The sequence below is a fragment of the Excalfactoria chinensis genome, chromosome 21 (genome assembly GCF_039878825.1).
Source record: "Excalfactoria chinensis isolate bCotChi1 chromosome 21, bCotChi1.hap2, whole genome shotgun sequence".
Lineage (NCBI taxonomy): Eukaryota > Metazoa > Chordata > Aves > Galliformes > Phasianidae > Excalfactoria > Excalfactoria chinensis.
The window spans coordinates 1739351-1764048 of record NC_092845.1 but is presented as its reverse complement, the minus strand read 5'-3'; the positions used below and the strand labels follow the sequence as shown (position 1 = coordinate 1764048).

Here is a 24698-nt window from a genome sequence, read left to right as displayed (position 1 = left end):
ACTTCTGACTTTAAAGATGTATTTATATTTATATTAATTATCCAAGGAATGGCTCCTGGTGTCTAATTGCAAATGTGCTGGACAAAACAGGCAGGAGCTCTGTTTAAAAATAAACACGCTGCATTTAGAAGCACTACAACCCCTGCACTTACTGGAATTAGCTCCTCTTCCTGTCCTTCCTATGTTGCATTGATTTGCTCTCCGAAGGAACCACTTGCAATTTAAAATAGTACAAAAATCAGATTTTTCAAAGCCAAAGCCCTCTCGCCAAATCGTTTCTCCTTTTTAAACAGAAAAGAAGGAACAAGGCAGTAGAAATTCACCAGTCTGCATCCTCTGGGGCTCACGGGGGGTTCCCACTGCCTTTACTTTGGGGTGGTGCCCAGCTAAAAGAATCCCAGATTGTGGATTATTTCATACTGAATGAGCATCAGTGATGGATGCCACTCATTATTTCCTTGGTAATAAAGTGTTGAGACTTTGAAGCTGGGAATCATTCCCCAAGTTTGCGCCAAGAAAGACAAACCTGACCTTAAAAAACAGAATCTGCTTTAAAATGCTGCCTTCGATTCACAAAAGCTATTCCTGCTTCATATCTATGATTAAAAAAAAGAAATCACAACTTTATTACTGAAGAGGGAACAGACGAGATGGCAGGAACTGACAAAATGCCACATTATTTGCTAATCCTAATATGTTATTCTTCCTTAAGATTTGCTTTTCTCAGCACCAATTCAATTATAGATGCTACAAATCCTTCTGACATTTAATTCCCTCTTGTCAGAGAGTAGTAAATGTATACATGCAGAGCTTTCCCATTAAGATGTTAATATATATTGGAGCACGCTGGCCTTTAAATCGAATAGTCAGAATGTTTCTACGATGGCTCTGTTTTCTGTTTTGCTTGTGTTTTCTTAGGGTGGGAGTGGGGAGGGATGCAGGAAGGGATGGAAGGAATCAGCACAGAGATACTACTGCATGTTGGGGACAACATGCACAACTATTCTGCTACTCCACAGCTACGCTGCACCTCAGCTGGACCCCATTTCTGAGGTTGGTGCTTTGATGTGATCCAAATAGGGTGGATTATATCAAAGTACCTTAAAGGAAAACTGCAGTGATAACGGCACCGTCTGCTTACTGTAAGTCAATAGATGCAGGAAAAAAAGTCAATTCTTTTGTTTTAAAGTACTGTGTTGAGAAGAGGACGACTGTGCCCTGCATTAAAGGTATGCCATATTTTTACCTAATGTAGCACTGAACTTCTCAGCATGAGATGCAGCACAATATGCAGCAGCAGAGAGCACTGTAGTCCTATTTAAAATTGAGGCCAATAAACTTTGGGAGCTTTTAAACAAGCTTTTAAATGAGCTTTTAAATGAGCTTTTTGTTCATTATTTTAACCAAGTGCCACTTTAATCGACAAAAATAAATGACAGTGCTCCCAACAAGAACCTGAAGTTTTCCTTTAAACAGAAAGTATCATTTATTCAAGCACTACACAAAGAAAGACGTTTTGGGACTGGTTCCTCCTCTACTCCATCCTAACTCCCTTAGCATCAAATGCAGAGAGTCCTAAGCAAGCACTTGGCAGCACAGCAGTGGTGCTCTGCTCACCCTTCTCTTTGCCTTAAGGACAAACCCATTCAGGTGGCAAAACTGACACTCGTCAGCCCCAATATCTGAGCGTGGAAAGTGACTCAGGGAAGTGGTAACGAGAAGCCCATAGGAGACGTTGACGTTGATTATTTCTCACATGGGTTTTCTCAGCTGACATCCCTATTTTAAACCTGGCGAACCTTCATTACGTGACTTACAGTCGGTGGGATTTTTTTATTATTATTATTTTTTAAGTAAGTGTTAATAATAATCTCAAATTCTCTTAGCACTCCTGCAGTAGTAATTGTTTAAAAATAGATCACTTACTGCAGCCTTGGGAGCATGGGAAAAAAGCTGGCAGATTTTAATAGTAATATCCTCATAATGTGGGTCAAGCTCTTACAGCAAGTTTTAGCTTATGGAAAGCGTTTCCCCTCCCAGCTACTCAACAAATAGGCTCCAATCAATTCTGGTTTTAATGAGGCTTTGAGATATACATATATACATTCATATATACAAGCATATGCATGTTTGTAGGTGCCAGCTCTTCTTTTTAAGTGGTGGCATCTCAAGATTAAAAGAAAGGACCAGATTGGACCTGACTGACTTTACTGGCTGGTTTTTAATTACATATCAATCACTTCTGAGCTGAAAGCTTCAGAGCTATTAGGAACAAATCATTTCATTTAGCTGAAAAACTCCGGAGCAACTTAAAGCCAGTCCTCACTTTCTGGTATTGCTGTTACCTTGAGCGGCACAGCTCACTGTTTTACCCAAGTGCTCCGGTTAAGGCTCCATTTCTTTTAATACCAGAGACATAAAATAACCAAAGGTTTTGAAGATACATATCACAGAATCACCAAGGCTGGAGAAGACTTCTAAGGTCACCAAGTCCAACCATCCACCTACCACCACTATTGCCCACTACACTACATCCCCCAGTACTACCCGTCCCTTAAACACCTCCAGGGTCAGCGACTCCACCACTTCCTCATCCCATTCTGGCCGAGTTCTGATCTGCAGTTTCATTCTGTGACATTTTTTGGGGGTATCCATGAACAGCTCTGAACTCTTTTTCTGCAGCCATTTGTGCTATTAAAGCAGGAAACGGATGGAGCTTCTCACAAGCATTTAACACAGACAGGAATTCTGGCATATTTAGACTTATTCCTGCGCTCACAAAAACTTCTCTTTTATTTCTTGGTGAAAATTTCAAGCTATGGATGTCGGACAACATGGGCTTAATTTGTGTGCGCACACAAGTATACGTACACACACCAGCTCTACTGACAGCTACCCTGCTTCCCTGATGTAATAAATGCATCACGGTAGGGAAGAGACAACAGAAATACACTTCTTTCAAGAGTCTCCAACTCATCACCTTTTTTTCCTCTTGTTAAAGTTTTGCTTATTATGCAGCTAAAACACCAAAATGATCCAAGTTTGCACACTTCCCTCATAGGCATGAATTGGGTGCCATGACCTTACCTCGCTGGATGAACCAACCATTCCCCCTTCCTAAAGTGGTAAGAAACCAGGTTAGCGCTGATGCTGCTTTCCCACTGACTGCTCTTAAGGCTGGTGAATCCTTTCAGAGAACCACGTTTCTGACATCAAGGTAAAATGTGGGGCAGCCATTGGGGTGTTGGTGGGCAGAGCAGGGAGAACAGGGTGTCTTCAGTTCAGAACCACTGGAAAATAACCATTGGCGCTCGCCTACCAGCTAGGAGACAGTAATCACTGCCCGCATGGCAGGATGAGCAATAATATTATTCATTGCTATAGTCCAGCATTAAGTGTGCTGCTCCTACCCCTACTCTAATTTATTGATGGACTGTTAAAGAGTAGTGTCAACCTGTTCGTCGTATCGTAATTGAATTTGGTCTAATTTAAGCTGGAGAAATTCAAGGAGTTCATCCTTCTTCAATCAATAAGCTCCTCTTCAGTGACCCATTTTAAGATCGCTTCATAAAAAAGAATGCATTTTGTTTTAATAAATTTAATCACTATGACAGCTGCTCAATGTTTATTGGTTGTTTCTTCAGACTTCCCTCCGCTAGAAAATGGAGCGACACTTACAATCAATAGTAATTGATTAATCAGCAACCCCTTGAACAAAGGTGCTAATCAGGTTTTGATTAGTTAATCAAACCAGATGTAAAGGCTACACGGGTCCTTCTTGATTGTTCAGTGTTTTACACGATGTGTATCAACACTGCTGAGACAAACAAGAAGACCATAATGCACCTGAGGGGCCTGAAAATACAGATGTATGGAATTAGATTAACTGGATTATTGCAATCATCACACACAGCAGCATATATATTTATATGTGTGTGTATGTATATGCACACACCAATACAAAGCAGTTTGGACTCGACACTCACAGCACTGCAGGAATTGTCTCTGTAACACTACGGGGCTGGAAAAAGGCTGCAGTAGGCTCAGAAGTCAATCTGTGCTGCAGAAGGGTGAGACAAACGCCTCTGTCCCGTATATCCTATGTTAGGAGCACAGCTCTGAGAGGCACAGACACACACAAGTGAACGCGGCACTGGGAACTAGCTACCTGGATGCAAGGCAATAGATGCATTACTTATTTGTACAGTTGGCAGAGCCTCCGTTGAAGCATTTAGCAGGACAGCAGTACCTGAAACGAACAGCACACTGAGCAAACACTGCAGTGGGAGCAGCACATTCAGTTTACACCACATTTCAACAGCCCGGCGGGCTGAGCACACACCTCTGCGGGATGGGCTTTGGCTCAGCACTCACCTGTGCTGCCCTCTGAGCTGCTGCCACCACTCCAAAACAGGATCCTATATCAGTTTCTTGGGAATCTGGGCATGAGTTATGTGATGGAGGGCAGAGGCTTGGTCAGAGCAGCAAGCAGTGCAGGGCTGCAGCTCTGTTTTCCAGTCATATTGGTATGTTTGACTTGAGAGAGCCATCCTTTGGTCATATGCAAATAACTTAAGATTGCAACAAGCAAAAAAACCAAACAAACAAAATTCTTGGGGGAAAAAAAAAACATCAGCAGACAAAACTGATGCTCCAAAATGGGTGTCTGTTAGTGCACAAAGGTGCTTGCTCACCTGCTCGGTGCTTGCACCGTGCTGTGGGGGGGAAACCCATGGGAAACTTAAATTTCAAGCTGACAAAAAGAACAAAAATAGGCAGTGTTTCAGCAGTCAACACGTCCACAGCTCACTGTGAAAAGTGGATGTGTCACTGCAAAGCGGGTGCACGAGTGAATGAGTGCATGGTGAGGGTACAGCAGAGCCGGGCAGAGCGGACCCAACTTGTGCTGCCGCCAAGGGGAGGCAGTGCTGCTAGCAGACACCCATTTTGAGGAATTCCTTTGTGGAATTAATTCCCATCCTTCTGTTTGTTCACCAAAATGTATGTTTTCTTTAAGGGAAAAAAAAAGAAAAACAAAAAAAAAAAAAAAACAACAAATGAAAAACTAAAAGAGCATCAGAGCAAAACAGTTATTTTCCACCCACACAGTGATATTTAACAGACACCTAGTGCTTCTTACCTATGAGATCTGGCCCAGGCCTGCAATAATAATTATTAGTATTGCTCAGGTGTTAGAATACATATCGAGTTAATCAATCATTTCTAACCTCTTGGCCAAAGCATCCTTATAGTGGCTTACAGGAAGAGAAGCTGTTAGTTTCATTGGAGAAAAGCATTTTATGGAAAAAGACTGCGGTCTTGGGGTCTTGGTACCCAGCATTAGGTTTTTAAACTGCAGAACAAAACAGTGCTGGCCCAAACCCCACTGGTGCACCTCATGGTAGAGACCTGCTGGGATGGGGACCAGGCACCGGTGCTTTCCATGCTCTGCTGTTTCCCAAAGGAGAGCCTGCCAAACCACAGAGATCAGAGGTTTGGACTGTGCTATGGTGCTCGTTTTGTATATACCAATTGCCCCAGGTCACCCATTGAAAATGCTTTTGCTTATTCATTAAGAATTTGCAAGGATCAACTATAAAGATGCATCCATGCAGCTTTCAGTTGCCCGTGGATTAAAAAGAAAAGGTTTCAATAGTTGGCTTCATCATTGCTGATAAAAGGAGGACCTCCTTTTGATTCCCAATCTGACGCTCCCCTTCCAAGCAACGAGCGGGCAGCTCCCATTTAGCACCGGCTGCACTTTGCAAAGCCAGTTTCACACATTACAGCAGAGCTGAGTGTTTTCCAAACATCAAATTCCAACTCAACCAGCCTCCGAATTAGCATTCAAAAAGCTCCTGTGTGTTACCGAGGGCAGCGAGCCTGGCAGCCAGCCCGAAAGGTGACCCCATGTTCCTCTCAACCTCCTTTTCACTCCTTGCACAAAATGGTGCCAATGCCAAAAAAAAAAACCCCACCACACAATAGGGAGGGAAAACCCACCAGACAACAACGTGCTTCTGATCTGTGGGACTCCGTGTGCCATTAATTGCTACACCACAGCGACTATACAATGCAAAATGGCCAAGATGCAGAAATCAACGTGGAACCGGTATCTAGAGCAGAAGAGCAGTGCTTTACCTAGATGCTAGCCCTTACCTGAGAGATCCCCATAGTCCAGCTCCTCTGCGGAATTTGGCAACTGAGTAAAGCCTTACAAGTAAAAACAAACTCATTTTTCTTTGTATTCCTCAAGTGACAATAAACAAGACACTTAAGAACCGAGGGTGAATTTCTTGGGGGGGAGGGGAGGGAAACAAATGAGTCAATCACTTGCCATCTTCTGCTGGTCTGAGCAGAGTAAGTAACTTGTATATCGGGATTCCAATCATTTACTTTATTACTGACAGACTGGCAGAAACATTCCTCAGTCTACACTGTTAACACATGGAACATGGAGGTGAACCAAAGTCACTCATTCATAACAGCATGCAGAAACCCCCAGACTCAGCCTCTGACTCATCAAATAGGGGCAATTTCCCAATTAATTCTGGTCTGATTTGGGTTACGTAAGCGTATGGAAGTCAATTTTTCTTCCAATTTTCCACTGAAGTTCAGTGGGTTCGGGCAACACTGACAAGCATGGCAATTTTTATGTTCAAGAGTATCGTGGAGCACATTTCAAAACTGAAAGGCATCTGTAGATGCAGACTGCAGGCTGTAACTTCTGCTAAAAAACAAGAAATGGACAAAAATATTTTAGTCTCCCAATTTTAATGTATTTCTGGGGGGAAAACAGTGCATATCCTCAAAGCTGATCATGACAAACTCTTGTGACCGTGAACTAGCAGCACTGGAACAATTCCAGTGTGAGCTTGAAGGCTAAGCAAACCCTGATGTGTCTGGGGAGACTGAGGGCAGCAGAAGGTGGGTGAGCTCTCAACAGCCACTGGGTGCCTTGACATGTGCTCCATGCTCACCCATGTTCTGCAAAATGGGTCCAGTGAATGCTAATGGGTGCTGCTTTGAGTTCTGGTTTTATTTGTGGTGTGGGGTAAACCTTATTCAGGAGGAAGGCAAACGCCTCATGGAGCCTTAATACGCTCCTGGAAAATGCTGGAGGAAGTTCTTTGTGCTTCCAGGGGCTTTGGAGCCTGGAGGAGCTGCAATCCTCCATCCCCATCTCTTCCTTACACGTGGGGGAGGAGAGCAACAGTGGCTCAAGATGGATTTTTGCAGGGCAAAGGCTTCCTTGTAAATAACAAAGGTGTTAATACAGTACACTCAACGTGCACGCTTGCGCCCTGTTGGAAAGCTACAAGCAACACGAACAGCTCATTAAAAAGACATCTTTCTTTAGCAATGGGGTTTAAAGTATGTGATCTCAAAGCTACAGCCTGAATGATCTCCTAAAGAGGGAAGCCGCTCAGATTAATGGCAAGGAATTTGGTTTTGCAACGCTGCTGAATTCCAGGGAGCCACCTGTTCTCACTGTAATCTATAAAAATAATTAGAGCGGAGCATGGAAGCACTGGACATGCAAACCCGTGCTCTGAGCAAGAGCCATTCAGCTCTCCTCTCTTCAGAACTGCTCCTGTGTATTCTTCCCTCTCGCTTACAGGGAACTACACCTCCTCTGTAACGAAAAAACAACGTTCCATTTCCAATGCAGCAAAAGATGAAACCATTTGGCAGTTCGGTTTCTACCTGCACCCGAAACCGCCACCGAACGGCATTAAAATGCCCCATCAGGGACTTCAGACCTGCAGTAAATCACGTCTTGTTTTTTTTTCCCTCCTTAAAACTTTCACATCCGCGATTAAAGTCCTTTATTTCCTCTTCTGATCAGGACGCGCTCAGCGTCCGCAGCGGCTTCTTTTAGACAGAACTTCCTGATGAAGAATGCATCTGAAAAAGGTGCAACCTGAGAGCTGGGTTGCACCTCCTGCAGCCTGCTGCAGGCGTCAGGCCAATTAAATGGACATTTCTTGGCAGGTTTATTGATAACGCAGTGCTTTGTCCTTCTTCATGGGGTACCTCTGATTTTTAAGCAAAAATCTAAGTTCTCCTTTGTATCAAACAGTAAATAACCAATTCCGGATTCTATTTCATGTGGAGAATTCTACGAGACTGAAGAAGAATCTTAACATGCGCGTGGATCTTTGTGATGTTTTATTCAATTGCCCCAAGGATTAGGTCTCTATTTAGAAACCTATTTACTCTCAGTTGCACTTTTAAGTAGGGCGTTTTTAAAAAGGAAAGGGAAAAAAAAAAGGTAGTTGGGCAGCCAGAGCTGCTCGATAACGCTCACACAGAAAGCACTGGGGCTTTATTTTTTCCTTGTATGCTGTTTAATTTGGCAAGATGTAGAAACCAGGGAGAGCTCTGGCACAGCTCAGCTTTTGGCTGCAGCTTCAGACAAGCCAAACTCATTTCAGAGACTGAGCGCAACTGGAAAAAGCAACAGGAGCTTAACACAGGAGTGTTAAATATTCCTATTCAAAACCTTGCTAAGACCAAAAATTCATACAGGCCTCAAGGAAAGTATTTTCATCTCAGAAAGTAATTTATCTGCTCTGTTTTGGACAATGAGTTTTCTTGTCACTCCTCACAATGCTAACCTACACTCCAGACTCTGTGCTCTGCCTGCTTCAGGAGAGACTTTTCTCCACCCTATCTCCTCATTAATTAGTTCTTGCCTGTGCTCTAAGTGCAGCACACACAGGTGCCCCAATACCTGCCATGCACACAGGGAGCACAGCTCACTGCAACGGGCACTGGCTGCATTCATCAAAAATCACAAAGAGGTTCATTAAAGCTCTTTGCCTATCATAGGATGGGGTCAAAACTCGAGGGGAAAAAATATAACATGTGTTGCTTTTGCTGTAGCAAAAGAACATGGTGTATGAGGTCATGGCTGTTTGTAGGTGCTCTACTGGTACAGGAGGCAAAAAGCGAGCTGGGGAATCTCACACAAAAGAGGGCAGCAACCTCAGAGGGCTGAGCTCCACAGCCTGAAAAGGAGGAGGAATCACATCTGGGAAGCAGCAAATTTGCATTAGGACCTTAGGATGGGAGCGGACAGGAGCAAAGAAGGGGAACGAGAGAAAAAATCCCAACTGATTTTCCCAATTCAGGGCTGGAAAACTTCCAGAGCTACTGCCGCACCACGGCCTGCCCTCGATCTGCCTGCATGTAGGCTGGGAGCTGCCATTTCATGGTGCGCCGGTGCGTCAGCCCACTGGCACCCTGACACGTGAAGTGCAAAAGAGAAGGGAAGGAGGGTTTACGCTCAGTAACCCCGTGTAGTGCAGTGCAGCAGAAGCACAAGCCTTCCTGCCGGCCATGACCATGCTGTTATTGGAGTTCTGGCAATGAACAGTGCAGAGAAAGGAGAAAGTGCATCAGAAAATTTACAGTTAAGCTCTCATTTTCAAACAAAAAAAAGAGTTAACAATGTTCGTGCTTTTAAGTCACTCATGCATTGCTGCTGTTAACTCCATTCCATCAGAGAACAGGAATGGCAGGGGTTTGGCTACCGCTTTCACATGCATACACATACAGGACTCCTTTTCCCCCCAGTCCTCTAGGATACACTCCAAAAAATGAAATGACTTAAAATTCCTTTCCCAGATTGAAGTATTGTGCTGGTTCCCACACTAGCCTTACGTTTCATTTTCTTTGCTATCAATCTTTCTGGGTTTGGTTGTCGGACTTTTTGTTGTTGTTATTGTTTTGTTTTTGTTTTGTTGTTTTTTTTTTCTTCCCCCAATTCATTTGAAATCGTTTTTGGAGAAAATCCATTTGGCTTTAGTTCATGCCCATGCATTTCTAGTCATTCACATACATGCTCACTCCGATTGGACATTGGTAAGAACAAATGGCCAACGTACATAAACACCTGGTATACCCATACACACTCCAGCAACACAAGCTTGGAAAGAAATCCCAGAGTCTTCACAGGAAAAGAACCCAAGAGGGCAAAGGCAGCGTAGTTTAGTACAAAACAGGTTTGATTTTTAAGGCAGAAAAGTTTGCCAGAGCCAACTTGCTTCGGGTTGCTTGTCATTTCAGTTGTCAGCCTTATACAGAAGCAGTATAGAACCTCACAGAGGTTATAACTCTCAGAGCCCTTCCTCGAATAAAAAGCATTATTTGTACGGCTATGACAAGTAAGAGATGAAAGCTGCCAGGAGTTGTGCTTAAGAACCAGGTGGGTCACTGTGGTGGGGAGCACCCTGCTCCAGCAGCCCCTGCTCTATGTTGGGTCTGTGCTCACTGCATAGCAATGACCAAAAGCAGATGGCAAAACCTACTGCACAGCCCCAAGGGCAGAGTCAATGAGGTGGCATTTATTGAGTGCTTAAATAAATCAGCCACCATTAATTTCTATTGTCATGGAAAAAAAGTCTCACCTACCCAAAAAATGCTAAACGGTTGATCCGCGTTTTCCTGTAATTTGATTCATATTTTTATTGTCAATTACCCAGAGCTACCAAGTTATTTTTTTAAGCTGTTACTTAATTAAACCATATTCATTGTCTTTTTCAATGCCTTCAAAAGCCTTCAAGGCTTTTCCCCACAGGTAATGATGGGGTGATTAACATTTTGCCTTCATCTGACTTTCATGGGCCTTAGGGTAGCGCGTGATGAGATATCACTTGGGACTCCTATTACCTTGCTATGACTTCCACGGCTGTAGCTACAAACTCATGACGTTGAACCCCAACATTAAAAACAATTGGGAGATCAGCAACGTGCAGAAGTATGCCTAAATGCTTCTGTTTTTTAAATAAGGTGTAGGTAAGTTATTTGGAACAAAACCTGCTTTTCCCTCAATATGAAATGAAGCATCACTACAATCACCACTTAAACTCAGCTCCTCTCAGTCCTCCATCCACACAATAGTGCCCAAGATGTGCCCCGTTGGGAGGAGGCAAGAGGATAAGGTTGTTCAGCACCACAGACTTTTGGCTTCCACCATTTCACGTCAGTAACAGAAACAGTCAATTTACCAACGCTAAGAAAACAGCAAACACAAATATGGTTTAGTCAATTAAAATTGTTTCGGTTCTTCAGCTGAAAAGCGAGTTTGTGCCAAAAAACTGTATGCTCAACTTTCAGTCTGAAGTGACTGTTTAGGCTTACTTTGAAAATGTAGGAAGCTAAGGAAGCTGTCAAGCTGTTAGCTAGACTTCCCTGAGCAGATGAGAAGGGTTAGTTTGCTAGACTGCTATGCTGATAAGAAAGTGTTGCTATTTGTTTGTAAAATCTCCTTCTGCAGTGTAATAACAAAAACTTCCCTCCTGATCTCTGAGGTGAGGGGCTCAGAACAGAACACCAAGCATGGCGCCCGACTTGGGTGCACCTCCTGGAGGCCATTTCTTATGGACTTGAAACAGAAGAAAAAGGCTGAAAATGCCAAGCATGGCTTAAAAACATCATTTGAGTCCCTGTCTTCTCAAGCCAGGTTTCACTTTAGAGTCCGAAATGGCGACCTTGGTAATAAGGAGTACTGAAAAGAGGTCACTTGCTTCCTTTGTGCTCCTCTTACACGCGTGTCATTTCTTCCATGTTTGGGAATCAGCGCTGGCCTGGAACCAGGACAACTGGTTATGAAACTCACAACTGAAATGACAAGACTAGACAGACTTTCAAGCCTTAAAAACGATGTGATATTTATGAGATCAGTTCACTCGAAACGTGGTTTTCCCTTGAAGACTGCATTTTCCTCTTTTTTATTTTCCTTCCCCTTCCCAGGCTTGTCTTGCCACTCAGCAGTGCTGAGAAATAAGATAAACAGGAATGTGATACCAACCGTGAACTGCCGGTTCTGTCGTCGCCGTTGTGTCTACACACGGGAACAGAGGATTGGAGGAAGGGAAGAAACAGGAGGAACAGCATGCAAAAAAAGGGAAAATGGAAAAAATGGAACAGATAATATATGAGCAAGCTTTCAAAGAACATTGCGTGACAAGCAATAATAAAATGAAAGGCAAAAAGCATTTGAAGTGAGTTGCACTGTTTAGAAGACATGCCTCGAGTTCAAAAGCTATGAGCCTGAGGAAAACAGTAAATTTGTCTTATATATATATTTCTTTTTTCCAGGACCTTGCCAGAACAATTACTGGTGGTTGCAAAGTCAGGGGAACATGAGATGGGGAGAACACCAACACCAACTCTTCTGTTGTTAAGTATCAAAACAGAAGCTCAGGAGCAGCACAAAGAGTTAACACTCGGAATACAGATTATATGCATTCAAATGTTGCCTGCAGCAAAAACCCTCCTCCAGCCTCCAAATCTGGGCACCCATCACCTGGTGGGAGCAGGGAATGTTTCAGTTTCTCCTCCTCCTCCTCCACCCAATGCAGGGCACTTCCAAGCATCCTAAAACCCGAGTCCAGGACGTATTTACAGCTGGCAAACAAAAAGAATCTCACAGCACATTGCACGTGCATTGGCTACACTGACCAGATGCACCATCTTTTCAGCACAAAGCATGCTGAGCCAGGATGGGGAAATACAGGTTGGTAGTTCCCATTTTTATACTGTGAAACACATCCTTAAGTATCTGGAGTTGACTTTTACTGGGTCACAACCTGCAACGATCATTTTTATCTGTGGTTAACAGATTGTTATGCTATAATACATTTAAGCTTTTTGGTGGTTGTCAGTCCGAAGCTCACGTTAGTCCACTGACACTGCAAGTCATGGGAAATGGCTTGGAGCAGCCTTGCCAACTGGGTTTCATCCCTTCAGAGGTGTCTGAAATGTGCAATTTTAAAGACTGACCCAAATTCACAGGTTTTTCTAGAGAAAAAAACCATCCTGACAGTGCCCTGTGTTATCTCAGATACCACCGGGTCTAAATCACATTTCAGTCATGTTATCTGGAGTCCTGGCTTATTTAGTTATTGGTAAACTCAATGTTCATCTAGTCCTACACTTTCTCCTCTTCCTTGATGGAATGCACACGGATGTACCCATTGGCTGCATGCTTTAAAGGGACGATTCTTCAGCACACAGCCATAACTTATCAAATACCTACCAACGCTCCCAAGCCAACAGTAAAACCCAGATGTGGTCACCCATAGCAAAGATAGGGCTTCACAGGACTCCACTTGGTTTGATGCAGGCAACATTTAAATGAATAAAATCGCGTAGAGAAGCACTTCACCCACGTGTGCTTCCGTGAACTTGCCTGGAACTTCAGTTTTGTACCAACAATGGACAATTCACATCGGCATTTCCCCTAATTAACATGCTGTCTGGAGAACCCTGGGAAGGGCAGCCTTCCTGCACATTCAGAAGCAGCAGTGGAAAAATGAGGACTCGTTTCTTTTTTAATTTAGCTGAGGACAGCCCTAGTCTGGTTTCCTGAAGCACCAATGAGGACAAGAATCATACAAGGTATACACAATGCTCACAGATACAAGGTCTACGTGCTTTAATTATCAAAGCAAAACAAATAAACCCTGCACAATTTAACAAACTACACCAAGATTTGCATAACAGATTATCAAGCTGTCATTAGCCTGTTTCCACTGCCAACATAGGCTGTTCTCATCTTGGCAATCAAATCTAACACACACTTAAATATGCTAGCACTTGTTCTCCTGCTGGGAACTCTGGTGGAGGCTGTAAGGGAAGCCTTCCAAAGCACAGATGAGAACAAGAGTGGGATTCTTCCTTGCTTTCGAGTTGCAATCCCCAAATAATGCCTCATTTTAACCAAGCAAATGGTGAAGGGGAAAATGGTGGTGAAGGTGAAGGGGGAAGTTGCGTTTAGAAAGGATTGTAAAACTGAGTATTAATTCCTTAGATAGCATCTTGGCATCTATAAATAGTCTCAATTTACTGTCTTCCTGAAACAAAAAGGTTACGTCAGTTTTTACACTTAATAGAAAATCTGCTGAAAGCAAACTTGTGTTCACGTGCTGGAAGAGATATTAGTCAAGAAAGAGTGCAAACTGGACAGTGCATCTCGCTTCCCCATCTGGGGACAGAGACCAACAGGTTACAAAAAATAAAGTTCTCAAGCAGTTGTAAGTGCGAACAAATATCCAAGTCAAACAAGATGTTGGCTGCAGCTGGAATGACAAAGTTATGATTAGCAAATGGTTTGGATGATTGCAATAGGGAACACAGACCAGATAAAAGTTTAGCATGAGTTGTCTGAAGTCCATTTCAATCCCAGAGTCTTCCTTGAGAAGGACTGCGCACACACAGTGCTCCAAAGAGGAATAATCTCATGTTAAAACAAAGCAAAGGATACCCCCCAACACACACACACACACACTACTACAAGGGTTGCATTGCAAAGGAGAGAAAAACTGTCATTGTTGCTTTGGTAGGAACTTAATGAATACACGCCAATCTGTGCACACGCCAAGCTCCACCGCTGCTCTGCCTTATGTGAGAAGGAACATTCCAAACCCCACAGTGCTGCTGCTAAGGCAGCACTGAATTTAAGACAGATAGGCTAGACTTGAGACCAGCTTTTTCATATTCACAATGGTTATGTACCATTCATTTACTGTTCCTTCATTTTCAAGAACAGCCATCTTTATACGCCAAACCAGACATACAGACCTCTGCAGATCAGACTTCTGCCCCAGACCACGGATGAAAAACCACCACACTCACATGGAGTGACAAGAACATACGAGGTGCGTTTCTGACTTGGCTGAGGCTTAGCGAAGCCAGTCCTGAGTGACAGGAGTGAACTGCATGCACACGACTGCGCAAAGGTGATGCTTATCATTTCAAATGAGCTGGTGCTGCACGGGGGGCTGCTTTACGAGACGTGGCAAAGCAAAGCAGAGAGGATGAAGAAAAGCAGAGAGACAAAGAGGCTCCATCCACTTAGGCGCTTTTCACCTTAAGGTAAAGATGACACAGACAAGGCTTTTCTACCAGGAAGACCCAACAACATTTGCTATATGAAGAGTAAAAACAACAGAACGGTCCTTCAAAATCTGCCTGTACAGAAACTCATTAAGGGACTGATTCTTAATTAGACAGGGAACCCAAGAAAGGAACCGTGGGCCTCCGCAAAGCTCTGTGTTTCTCTTCATAGCGACCGTCTTTTTCATATCGGCACTAAGAACAGATTTCACCACGGCCAGACCCCGAGTGAATGAAGACAGTAACATACATTGTGCTGTGATACGGATGGCGTCATCTGCCAAATAAGAACACTCAAGCACGGCCCAACTTCTAGGCACTCACCGCTTTGTTAAGGGCTATGCAGCCGTGCGCACACATATAAGAGATGCACACACTCATAAAATTACTGCATGAAGGCATCTGGGCAACATTTAGTTGAGTTACGAGCTCCGCTGTTATGCCTTCTCATTTTTTCAAATGGATTCTCTCCAACTTACAACTGTTCACTGAGTGTGACAGACTGGGCCCTTTCAACCAGCCCAGTAATTAGTCCACAGCCTCCAACACAACGAGGGAAATTAAAACCCTGGTAGCAAAATTGAATTCACAAAACTTGAAGGCTTATTTGCTTTCTTCCGAGCGAACCGCATTGCTACAAACTCACACCGGAGCTTAAAAGCACGCTGCTACTGCAAAGAGCATCACAGCCCCTACCTGAAACAGAATGCACCTTTCATAAAGAACCCTTATTAAAAAACTTCAAGAGGCATTAATAATTGCAGGGACCCACTCAGTGCAATGCTTTTTAAATTGGTTCCTTAACTAAATGTAGTCTGAGCACCCACTTGCAGAGCGCTCATCCTTCCTGATTTTCTATGCTGTTCCACACTGAGTGACCAGGATGAGCACAGATTCTTCCACATTCCTGTTTTCACAGCAGTATCACAAGATTCCTGCCTCATTTCAAAGCTTTAAGGCAAGTAAAAACAAACAAACCTATGCAAAACTTCCAAATTTCCAATATTCTCCAACCCCTGCTAGATGCTAACAACCACACTGTAGCTCAGTTACATTGTGGGACAGTAAGGACTTTACAGTGTACAAACCCAGAGCAATCCTTCCCGTCTCCAATGCTCCTCTGAAGGATGGATGAAAACCTACTTTGTGTTACGATCCTATATGAAGAGCCTCTGTAAAGCAATTCCAGCTTGTGCTGAAAGCGTTTGTGCATGGGCATGTTGCAATGCACCCAAGAGACAGTTTGATTTGCAGACCAGATGTTTCACAAAAATAATCACAATCTGTATGGAAGCTGTGTGTGACAAGAACAAAAATACTCCTAAATTAGTGCTGCAGCTCAGTCTAATCCTTTACACATCTTTCCATCAAGCTCTGCAAGGGTTTGGTTCTTATTTCAATCCCTGAAAGCAGCGTAAGAGAAAACCACACCTCGGGGAAAGGACAGTACTGGCTCTTTGGGGACTGCAAGTGCCTGTGTGCAGATTGCTGCTGCAACAACACAAAGGCTGTGCAAACCAAAGCTCTGTGAGAACACCTCCACCAGGAACCAACACAAGCAACCATACCTGATGAGGCACCAAGCCCGAGAAGTCTGTGGGTACTTCAGTAATCCCCACGTTGACTCTTCACCTTCCACCAACCCACTGCAAGGTAATTCAAGCAAAGAATGACTTCTTGCATTCTTCCCACCTGCCTTCTTTTCGGATTGCTGTTGGAATAAATCCTACCCAGTAGCAGTTTGTTTTTTTCCACGCAGCCAACAATAATCAGAAAAGCAACAACTTCTGCTGAGGATTAAATCAGCCTTTTCCTCATTTTAGGGAGGTTTTCTTCATGTGACCTCATGGTGTGAAAACGCATCGTGTCATTTCCCTCTCAATACTTTGAGATATCCATGCATTATTATTCCTTAGGTCAGTGACATGGGATAAAAACCCCTGTTTTGCATGGACCATCCAGAGCTGGCATCTCCACAGCCCTTGCCCAGCAGTGGCAAAGCAACCTCTGCCCCCATTCACAGCCACAGGGCAATGCATGGCCCCTAAGGGAGAAGGAAGAGCTCAGCCAGCCCCTTACTGTATATTCTAAGGGACTTTGTTTTAACACAGGGTTTTAAACTGCACTATGGGCACGTAATAATTGTGAAACCTGCCAGCCTGGCACTGCTGCAAAGTGGACAAGCCAGGGTTTTGCAGCATTAACAGCACCCAGTGCAAGGCTTGAAACAGTGGTGACGGTACGTGTGTTGCACCCCCAGGTCTCCACTAAACAGTTGCTGAGACACCTGCAAGATCTATGTGTAGACAAAGTGTGATAAATGCAAAATTCTGTGTACAGATAATTCTGTAGATCCCGGACTTCAAAGGTGAATGTGCTAAGCAAGTCCAGAAGGCAGCAAAACAAGGCTGGAAATAGCAAGCTGAAGCACTCCATTCTACGTTCTGCTCAAAGATGAGGGCTTGGCTATTATTAAGAACCTTTATCTCCCAGGAAACAACAGCTGTCCAATACCAGCATTTCAAGCAACGACTGTAGGGGTAATTCAAATGATGTGGTTTGCTCTGCTGTATCATATTGTACATCTTAATGAACAAAGCCACAAGGACAATTTGAACTGATAAAAAAAAAAAGGGCCTGCCAGCGATAACAGCTGAAACACCAAAGGATGGTCAGAATATCAATGCAGTTGGAGGATATACTAAAAAGATCAAACTGTCACACAGGAAATCTTTTCAAGCACCTACACTGAAGCAAAGCAACAGTGGCAGAGGAAAAGCTTTAAAGGTCGTGATGTTTTGGAAACTACACCACTGTTGTGCTTTCCCTTCTAGAAAAAAAAGAAGTGTGTTAGCTTTGCAGAGTTTAGCTATGATCTTCCCCAACTCTTCCACGCTGTAAAACCACTTTATCAGCTCAGTATGCCTTTGTAGGTCAAGTCTAGAGCAGTGCTGAGATGGGATTTTGATTTCTCCAGCAGGAACAGCTGCTAAAAGGGACCCTGTCCTCTACACAGGGGCCTCAGGGGGCTGGGGAGGGATTCTGAGCACAGCAGGGAGCTCATTGCACCCCAGGGCTGGGGAACAGCAACCACATTAGGCCACAGCCTACACACTGCGTTACCTGTCCTCTCCTATTTGCTGTATCTGCTGCTCTGGCTGGTATTTGCTGAGCAGCGTCTATCATCACTCAAAGATAAACTCTTTGAGGCAGAATTGCATTTCCCTGTCATGTCTGAACATAGCTCGACTAGAAATACTATATGTAAGCAAGTACAAAAGATGCCTGTCGTTGGAAGCTGCTCAAAATGAGTAACTTACCATGCATGCGGAGGAGCAAATGCAGCCCCTTTGAGATTGCTCTGTTAGATAGCTTCAGCAGGGAAAAATGAACCCAGAACAGGTTATCTCCAATAACTCAAAAAGAATAACTCCACAAAGACATTCTATGGGCAGCTCACCCAAAAACACGAGCTCTGGATGCAGAATGGCCTCTGTTCTTCCACCCCCTGCCTCCCTCGTTTCTGATCTGATTAGACCAAAAAAAGCTCTTTGTACTCTGCGGTTCCAGGGGACAAAGACTAGGGCAGAAATATACCAGAAAGAAGGGGAAAATGATGAAGGAGAACAGGAAATCCTCCTCACCCCAAGGAAATGCTGCCAGCTTAGCTGGAAGACTGCTCGCACCTATTGCCTGCAGGTAGAAACCAGATACACTCCCCTCTGCTAACAGCCATTATGCCACAGCAGACGTTTTGGTGATGATGGGAATTAAGTTTCCAATTGTCTCTCGAGGCTTTAAAGAGTGTTTCAACACTGCTATGCTGTGTAATTCTACAGATTATGTTAATTTGACCTGATTTCTTTTTTCTCACCTGCAAAATCACTGTCGAAAGACAAAAGTACATTCCCATGGTTTCCTACTGCCTGGTTATGGACTAATGAAGGGGTAGGAGTCTAACCAGGATCACCTACTTTCCTGGGGTGCAGACACAGACATGTCACTTGGTTAACACACATACAGAAAACATACATAAGCACGTTCATGTACAAAGAAGCGAGGCCAAACCTCAGCTCTTCTTTGTGAGGAAAAAAAAAGCAACCAATGTGGGCAGAAGACGTGAAGATCCATGTCAGGAAGGTTCCGTGTCAGAAAGAATACAGACATCTCTCTTATTGGTTTCTTCAATGAACGCGTAGATGTGGTACTAAGGGACACCATTAGTGGGAAATACTGGTGGGAGATGGATGGTTGGACTGGATGATCTCAGTGGTCCTTTCCAACTTTGCTGATTCTATGATTCTTGTTAGGAAGAACTGCTGGTACCAGTGGACTCTTATACACTTCCATTACATTTCTAGCATCTTCAGCATAGAATCATAGAATCCTTTGAATTGGAAGGGACCTCTGAAGGTCATCTACTCCAACTCCCCTGCAATGGCTAGGGACATGAACAGCAGCTCAAAACCAGTATAGAAACGCATCAAAGAGGCAATGGAAACCCATCTGGGTTTTGTAAATGGGATGACAGCAAACTGGTACATCCTCCAGCATTGAAAATAAAGACGTGAGCAAAGCACAGGACACGTGTGCTCCTGACACCACAGCACTTCCACAGTTCTGCTTGTAAAGGAAACAAAGCACTGCCTGCCAATGAACCCCAGCACACACTGCATCGCTGCTCCACTGAGTCACACTTCCTTACAGCACAACAACCTCATAAGGGCTGAGCAGGTTTGGGGAACTTGTTCTGATGGAAAGTTACCCATGAGGAACAGCTGGGAGATGTCATATCCGAAGGCCTTCTCTTCTTTAAAGACCATTGCTAACATGGAGCCAATTCCTTTTGGGAACCAGAACCCACGCTGCTAAGCTTGACAGGGTTAGAGACGCTTCAGCCTCCAGGGAGGCACATGTCCAGGTTGTCTGATGGTTGGGAGATGTGAGGTGGTGACAACTCACCCCACAGCACAGGGGAGCATCGTGCTGGTAGCTGCTCAAGGGCTGAGGAAATCCTGTGATCCTCACATGTCTGAAGAAGGACCACGAGCTCAGTTTATGTTAGGAGGGCTAAGGTTTGAATGCTGGATGAGAAACATTAGATGGGGAAGCAGGCTAGAGAAGAAAGAGTGAGAATTATTCAAAGAGAAAACAGAGTTTCCTCACATTACAAGGCAGTCAGCAGTGATTGCAGCAGAAGACCAAGCAGCAACACTGCTGTTTATCATTAACAACCACTGCTACAGAGTTTGAAACTGCAGGTGAGGTTGGCATGCACTGTTACAGTCCTCGGGTGATCCCTGAAATGACAGGCTGATTGTAATTCAGTTCCAGGGAAAAGGACAATGGTTAATGTTAGCAGGCACTGAGGTAAACGTAATGGGGTCAATCAAGCATCAGGGCAGATTCTTCCTTTTAGCCTTCTACAATGCACAAATTACTGCAAAACAAAAGAAAACTGAATGCGTGTTGGTTTGCACTGAGACACACACTGGACCAAGTTTTCTCTGCAAAGGGCTCTTAGGGAGACTTTGAAATAATAAAGCTTGAAGCCTATTCTGAAACGAAAATCGGTTAGGATATTAAAAACAGAGAACTGAAACAAAGTGACTGAATCGTAAAATGGGAAAGAGTCCTCAAGCATCTGAACCTGGGTGCTGGAGTTTGGGATTATTAATAACCACCTGGAAAGAGGAAGACAGAAAATGGCAAAGTCCAGACAACACAATGACATATGAAAGACAGCGCACAGAAAGCGCGTGTTAAGGCACATTGGAAAACTTGCTTGTCCATGCTATAGTGGAGCCTGATTTGGTTGTAGAAAGCTCAGGAAGGGGAAAAAAAAAAGCCACAAGATGCCCTGAACAGGACCTTAAGAGTCAAAGTCATCAATGCAGATCAATGCGAAGGTATTTACAAAGGGAGGGGTTTACAGCAACAATAAACGTTATGCCATTTGCTACCCAATGGCCCATTCTCACCTTCTGTTTGTCACTCCTACCTCAAGAAACAAATAAATAAAAAAAGCAAAAGCAAAAGCAGCAGTTGAGATAGAAAACATCCAGGAAAACATAAATGGTGATGCAAATGAATACAGCAAAATAAGAAAGGGCTTTGGTTATGGGTGGAGAGAGTCAGGATTAGTGAAGGAGTATGACAGATGTGTGTACGATAGAGGGGTCTGGTGATCAGTCGGTTGGTTTTGTTCATCTTTTCTTACCAGGCAGGCAAAAAACTCAACATTCTTAAAGCCAGCTCCTCAAAAAGGCTCCGACAGAGACTTTCTGACTCAATAAAAAACGCCTGGTGGGATTCGTTTTTGTTGTGGGAGAGTGAGGTACGCAGCTAAATACAGAAACAGACGGAACACCGATGCATGACAGAAAGCATCTCCAGTCACACTAGGTGAATTAAATCACTCAAGACCATACTTGACGCTTCCAAGTAATTAAGTGCTCAGAAATTGGTACTGATGGGGTTGAGGGTAAAAACGATTCCCGGTACAAACCTAGTTCTAAGGCTGTTTGACATCCTGCATTTGGAAGTACCCAGTACGAGCCACCAGTAACTGAATCGAAAGCTCTTTCTGACATGGCGATTTTCATGCTTCAGAAATACCTGCAGTAAAGATGCCCCAACTTGAACTGCCAGATTAGGATTCACACAGTGGGTGCATTTGAGGGAAAAAAAAAAAGGAATGAAAATCAAGTGATTGGTTTGTTGTTTTTCCCCAGGCTTCAAGCTCTGCTTACATACATAAAAGACAATAAACATTCAGGACAATTTCCAATGGTTATGAAGGTACCATACCTGTGATGGTGGTAGGGATGGTGGTGGTAGTGGTGGTGGTTGTTGTGGGAGGAGGGATAGTTGTGGGGGGATCTGGATAAAATATAAAAAGGAAAATAATAAAAAAGCAAATTAAGAAAAAACAAGCAGAACACAACAGCGATCAATAATGATCAGAGAAAAAACAAGGACGCTAAGAAGCAGCATGGCTCTTGGGTGCCCTTCCTCCTCTAAAACCAGGTGGGGAACTTCCAGCTGGCTTTAAAGACTAAGGGCCAGATTCTCAGCAGCTGGACGTCACCCCTTGCTCAGCCCACATCAAGGGAGCAACGTGTGGACAGTCTAGATGGAGAACCTGGCCCAGAAACTCTCCCCCTTTTTGCCTCTTACAACGCTCAACGAAATAAAAAACAAATAAAACCCAGCATAAATTAGTCAATGAGAGAGAGAGAAAAATGGGATGGGAAAGCTGTAAGAAAAATAAACCGCACACTTTCCACAACAACAACAAAAAAAAGAACAGTTTACATGTACAAAGAAAGACACAGTGGTGCTTTGTTGTTTGTCTACATATACATCTGAAATCCAGGTGGGAGGTTTGTGTGAGGGGCCCTGCTGTGCTTAACAGACTAAATATCAACAGCACACGAATATATCTCACTTTTTTTTTTCCTTTCTCAGGGCTGTTAACTTCACTATTCTTCCTCTATGAATACACGTCAGCAGGATGTTAAAAACTACTTCAAAGATAGTAATAAATACAAAGAAATGAAAACATCATTACTGAATATCCATTTCACCGAGATCTTTTCACAGAAATGTCAGCGTTTCTTCTGACAGTTTTATTTTAACGCTCTTGTTTTGGCTCGTAGCACACTGTTAATGAGAAACACAGATACGGAGATGCTTCTCTTTGTAACTAATAACCACTTCTCAGAGACACTTGACCTGCTCAGACTCAAACGCTGCCGCTCTTCCCAGTATTTATACTACGTACGTGGGCACATCCTCATCAAAACTATTGGGCAGGAGGAGGAAGATATGAGAAGATGTAAAAGAAAAAAATATGTATCAATGCCCAGATGATCAAACTGAATGTGCTAAGTAGTTGGGAAGACTTTGAACTACGGATTCATTCTGCAATAATAGAGCATGAAACATTTCATAGGCTTTTGATTTTAGGTTTTCTCTATAGCACGTCAGCTTTCCATCACTAACACATCTGCTACTCTTTTATCTCCAAGAAAGCTCTCAGATTCCCTAATTAATACATCTGAACTTTAATTACGTGCTGCACCTTTATTGTATTCTGCACAACTTCCTGAAAGTTAAGAGACATTACCTTGGAGTTCGCTCCACTGTGGAGACGGCTAAAAGAAAGCGGTCATTTATGCTGAGAGCCATTTTGTCCTTCTCCTACATTTCAAGTATCCCAGTCCTCATGCTTATGCTGGAGAACCTTCTCATCTTCCAAGGCCCAAGATGCTGCCACGTCTCCATAGGATTGAGGGGAGAAAGATCCTGCCCTTGCAGCAAGCCAGGACTGGTGGCTGAACCCAGCTCATCTCCCAAACTGCACTGGGGACGATGCTGTGCAGCAGGCTTTCCCTTAATAAATGCTAAAAAATGACTGCGTGCTAATTGTGCCAGAAGCTTCTAGAAAATGCAGCTACCCACAGGGAGGAAAAGCGTGAAAGGAACGTGTGACAATGCAATTAGACATCCTTACACCATGAGGAAGGTGTGCGAAGCAAGGATCAGCGGCAGCTCTTTTGCAAGCCCTTTGTTGCTGACAATCCTTTGCACTTAATACCACTGAACTGTAAGTGTGTTCTTTTGGTGTGGAGACTAAATCAGCCCTACCTGTCCTGGAGTGCATCCCCCACAAAGGGGATGGGAGCTGGGGGCTGAGTCCCAGGGGACAAGCAGTGAGCACATCTTCCTGCAGGCTTTCACACTACTCCTAGAGCGGCATACAGACTCCATAGCCTATATATTATTCACTGTCTTCCAGGTGCCAAATGCAGCAAAGTCTGGAGAGGTGCGTGCTTTCCACTGACACATGGAGGGAGACCAGCAGCTCCTCTCCAGGCTCACCACAGCAATGCTGGTTTCTTTTTGTTTCCCTTGAAGTTCTATTCCAGAGGGCTTCAGATGATGCTCACAGCCCAATCACTTCCATTACAACAGCAGCTCTGGACTTCTCCCACCTAAACTCAGGGCTGAAGGAGCTCTTTATGCTGTCCAGAGAGCTGAGTCGTAATGGAGCACAGCCAAACATGCAGGTACAGGGATGCAAAACCAGGCTGTGAGCTCCTGACAAACCATGAGAAGCCCTCCCATATGCTACAGCATCTGATGGATACCTGAACTGCAGTCCACGAGTTAACACACCCTGGGAAGGCATCACCTTAACTGTTAAATTTCTCTTGGGAACTTAACTTTCAGACAGGGGAAGCACTGCACACTGGAGTCTTTCAGAGCTACAGACACCAGAAAACTACCTGCATGCTGCAGTATAGGAGTCCAATTTCAGCACACAGCTATGAGGTTTCATTCTCTGGGCACGTTCCTAAAACTGGGCCTAAAGCTGGTTCCATGCCAGTGGTGGTGTTAGGCTCCCCACTAATTAATGGCATCAGAGGGAAAACAAGAGAATTTGGGCTGCAGAACTTCCAGAAGCTGTTGCACAGAATGAGCTTCAAACCAAAGCATGTTACTGCCCCATCCAAATATCAGGCAATACCCAGCACAAGCTCAGCTCCGCCATTCAGTAACCAATCTAACAAGTAAGGTTCACATATGCAGCCCAAGGGAATTCTTGGTAATTAAAGTAAGCGATCACTCTTCAAGTGCCTTCTGAATCTCCATTATATGCAGCACCTCGTGACAGGAGTACAACAAGGTTTAGAGCAATGGCAAAATAATGTAGAGGAACTGAGGAATTAAAGTAGGTACCTAATAGCACTTTAAAGAGAGGCTGAGACATGTTTTAGTGTCTG

At 43.9% G+C, this 24698-nt stretch overlaps 1 protein-coding gene across 10 annotated transcripts in view; it reads right to left on the bottom strand.

Annotated features, from left to right (window-relative positions):
- The window catches only part of CADM1 (cell adhesion molecule 1), a 149911-nt gene that overhangs the window by 5714 nt on the left and 119499 nt on the right, over positions 1-24698 (bottom strand). For 2 of the 10 annotated variants that reach the window (XM_072354677.1, XM_072354669.1), the window contains exons 8-11: positions 21718-21789; positions 11819-11851; positions 6160-6213; positions 4169-4249 (exon numbers count right to left, since the gene is read on the bottom strand). The exons of 1 other annotated variant lie outside the window; for it this stretch is intronic. In XM_072354677.1, coding sequence (XP_072210778.1) covers positions 4169-4249; positions 6160-6213; positions 11819-11851; positions 21718-21789 — 240 coding nt within the window. The remainder of the gene's footprint in view (positions 1-4168; positions 4250-6159; positions 6214-11818; positions 11852-21717; positions 21790-24698) is intronic. 7 more of the 10 variants (XM_072354670.1, XM_072354679.1, XM_072354672.1 and 4 more) reach the window with 6 other exon arrangements.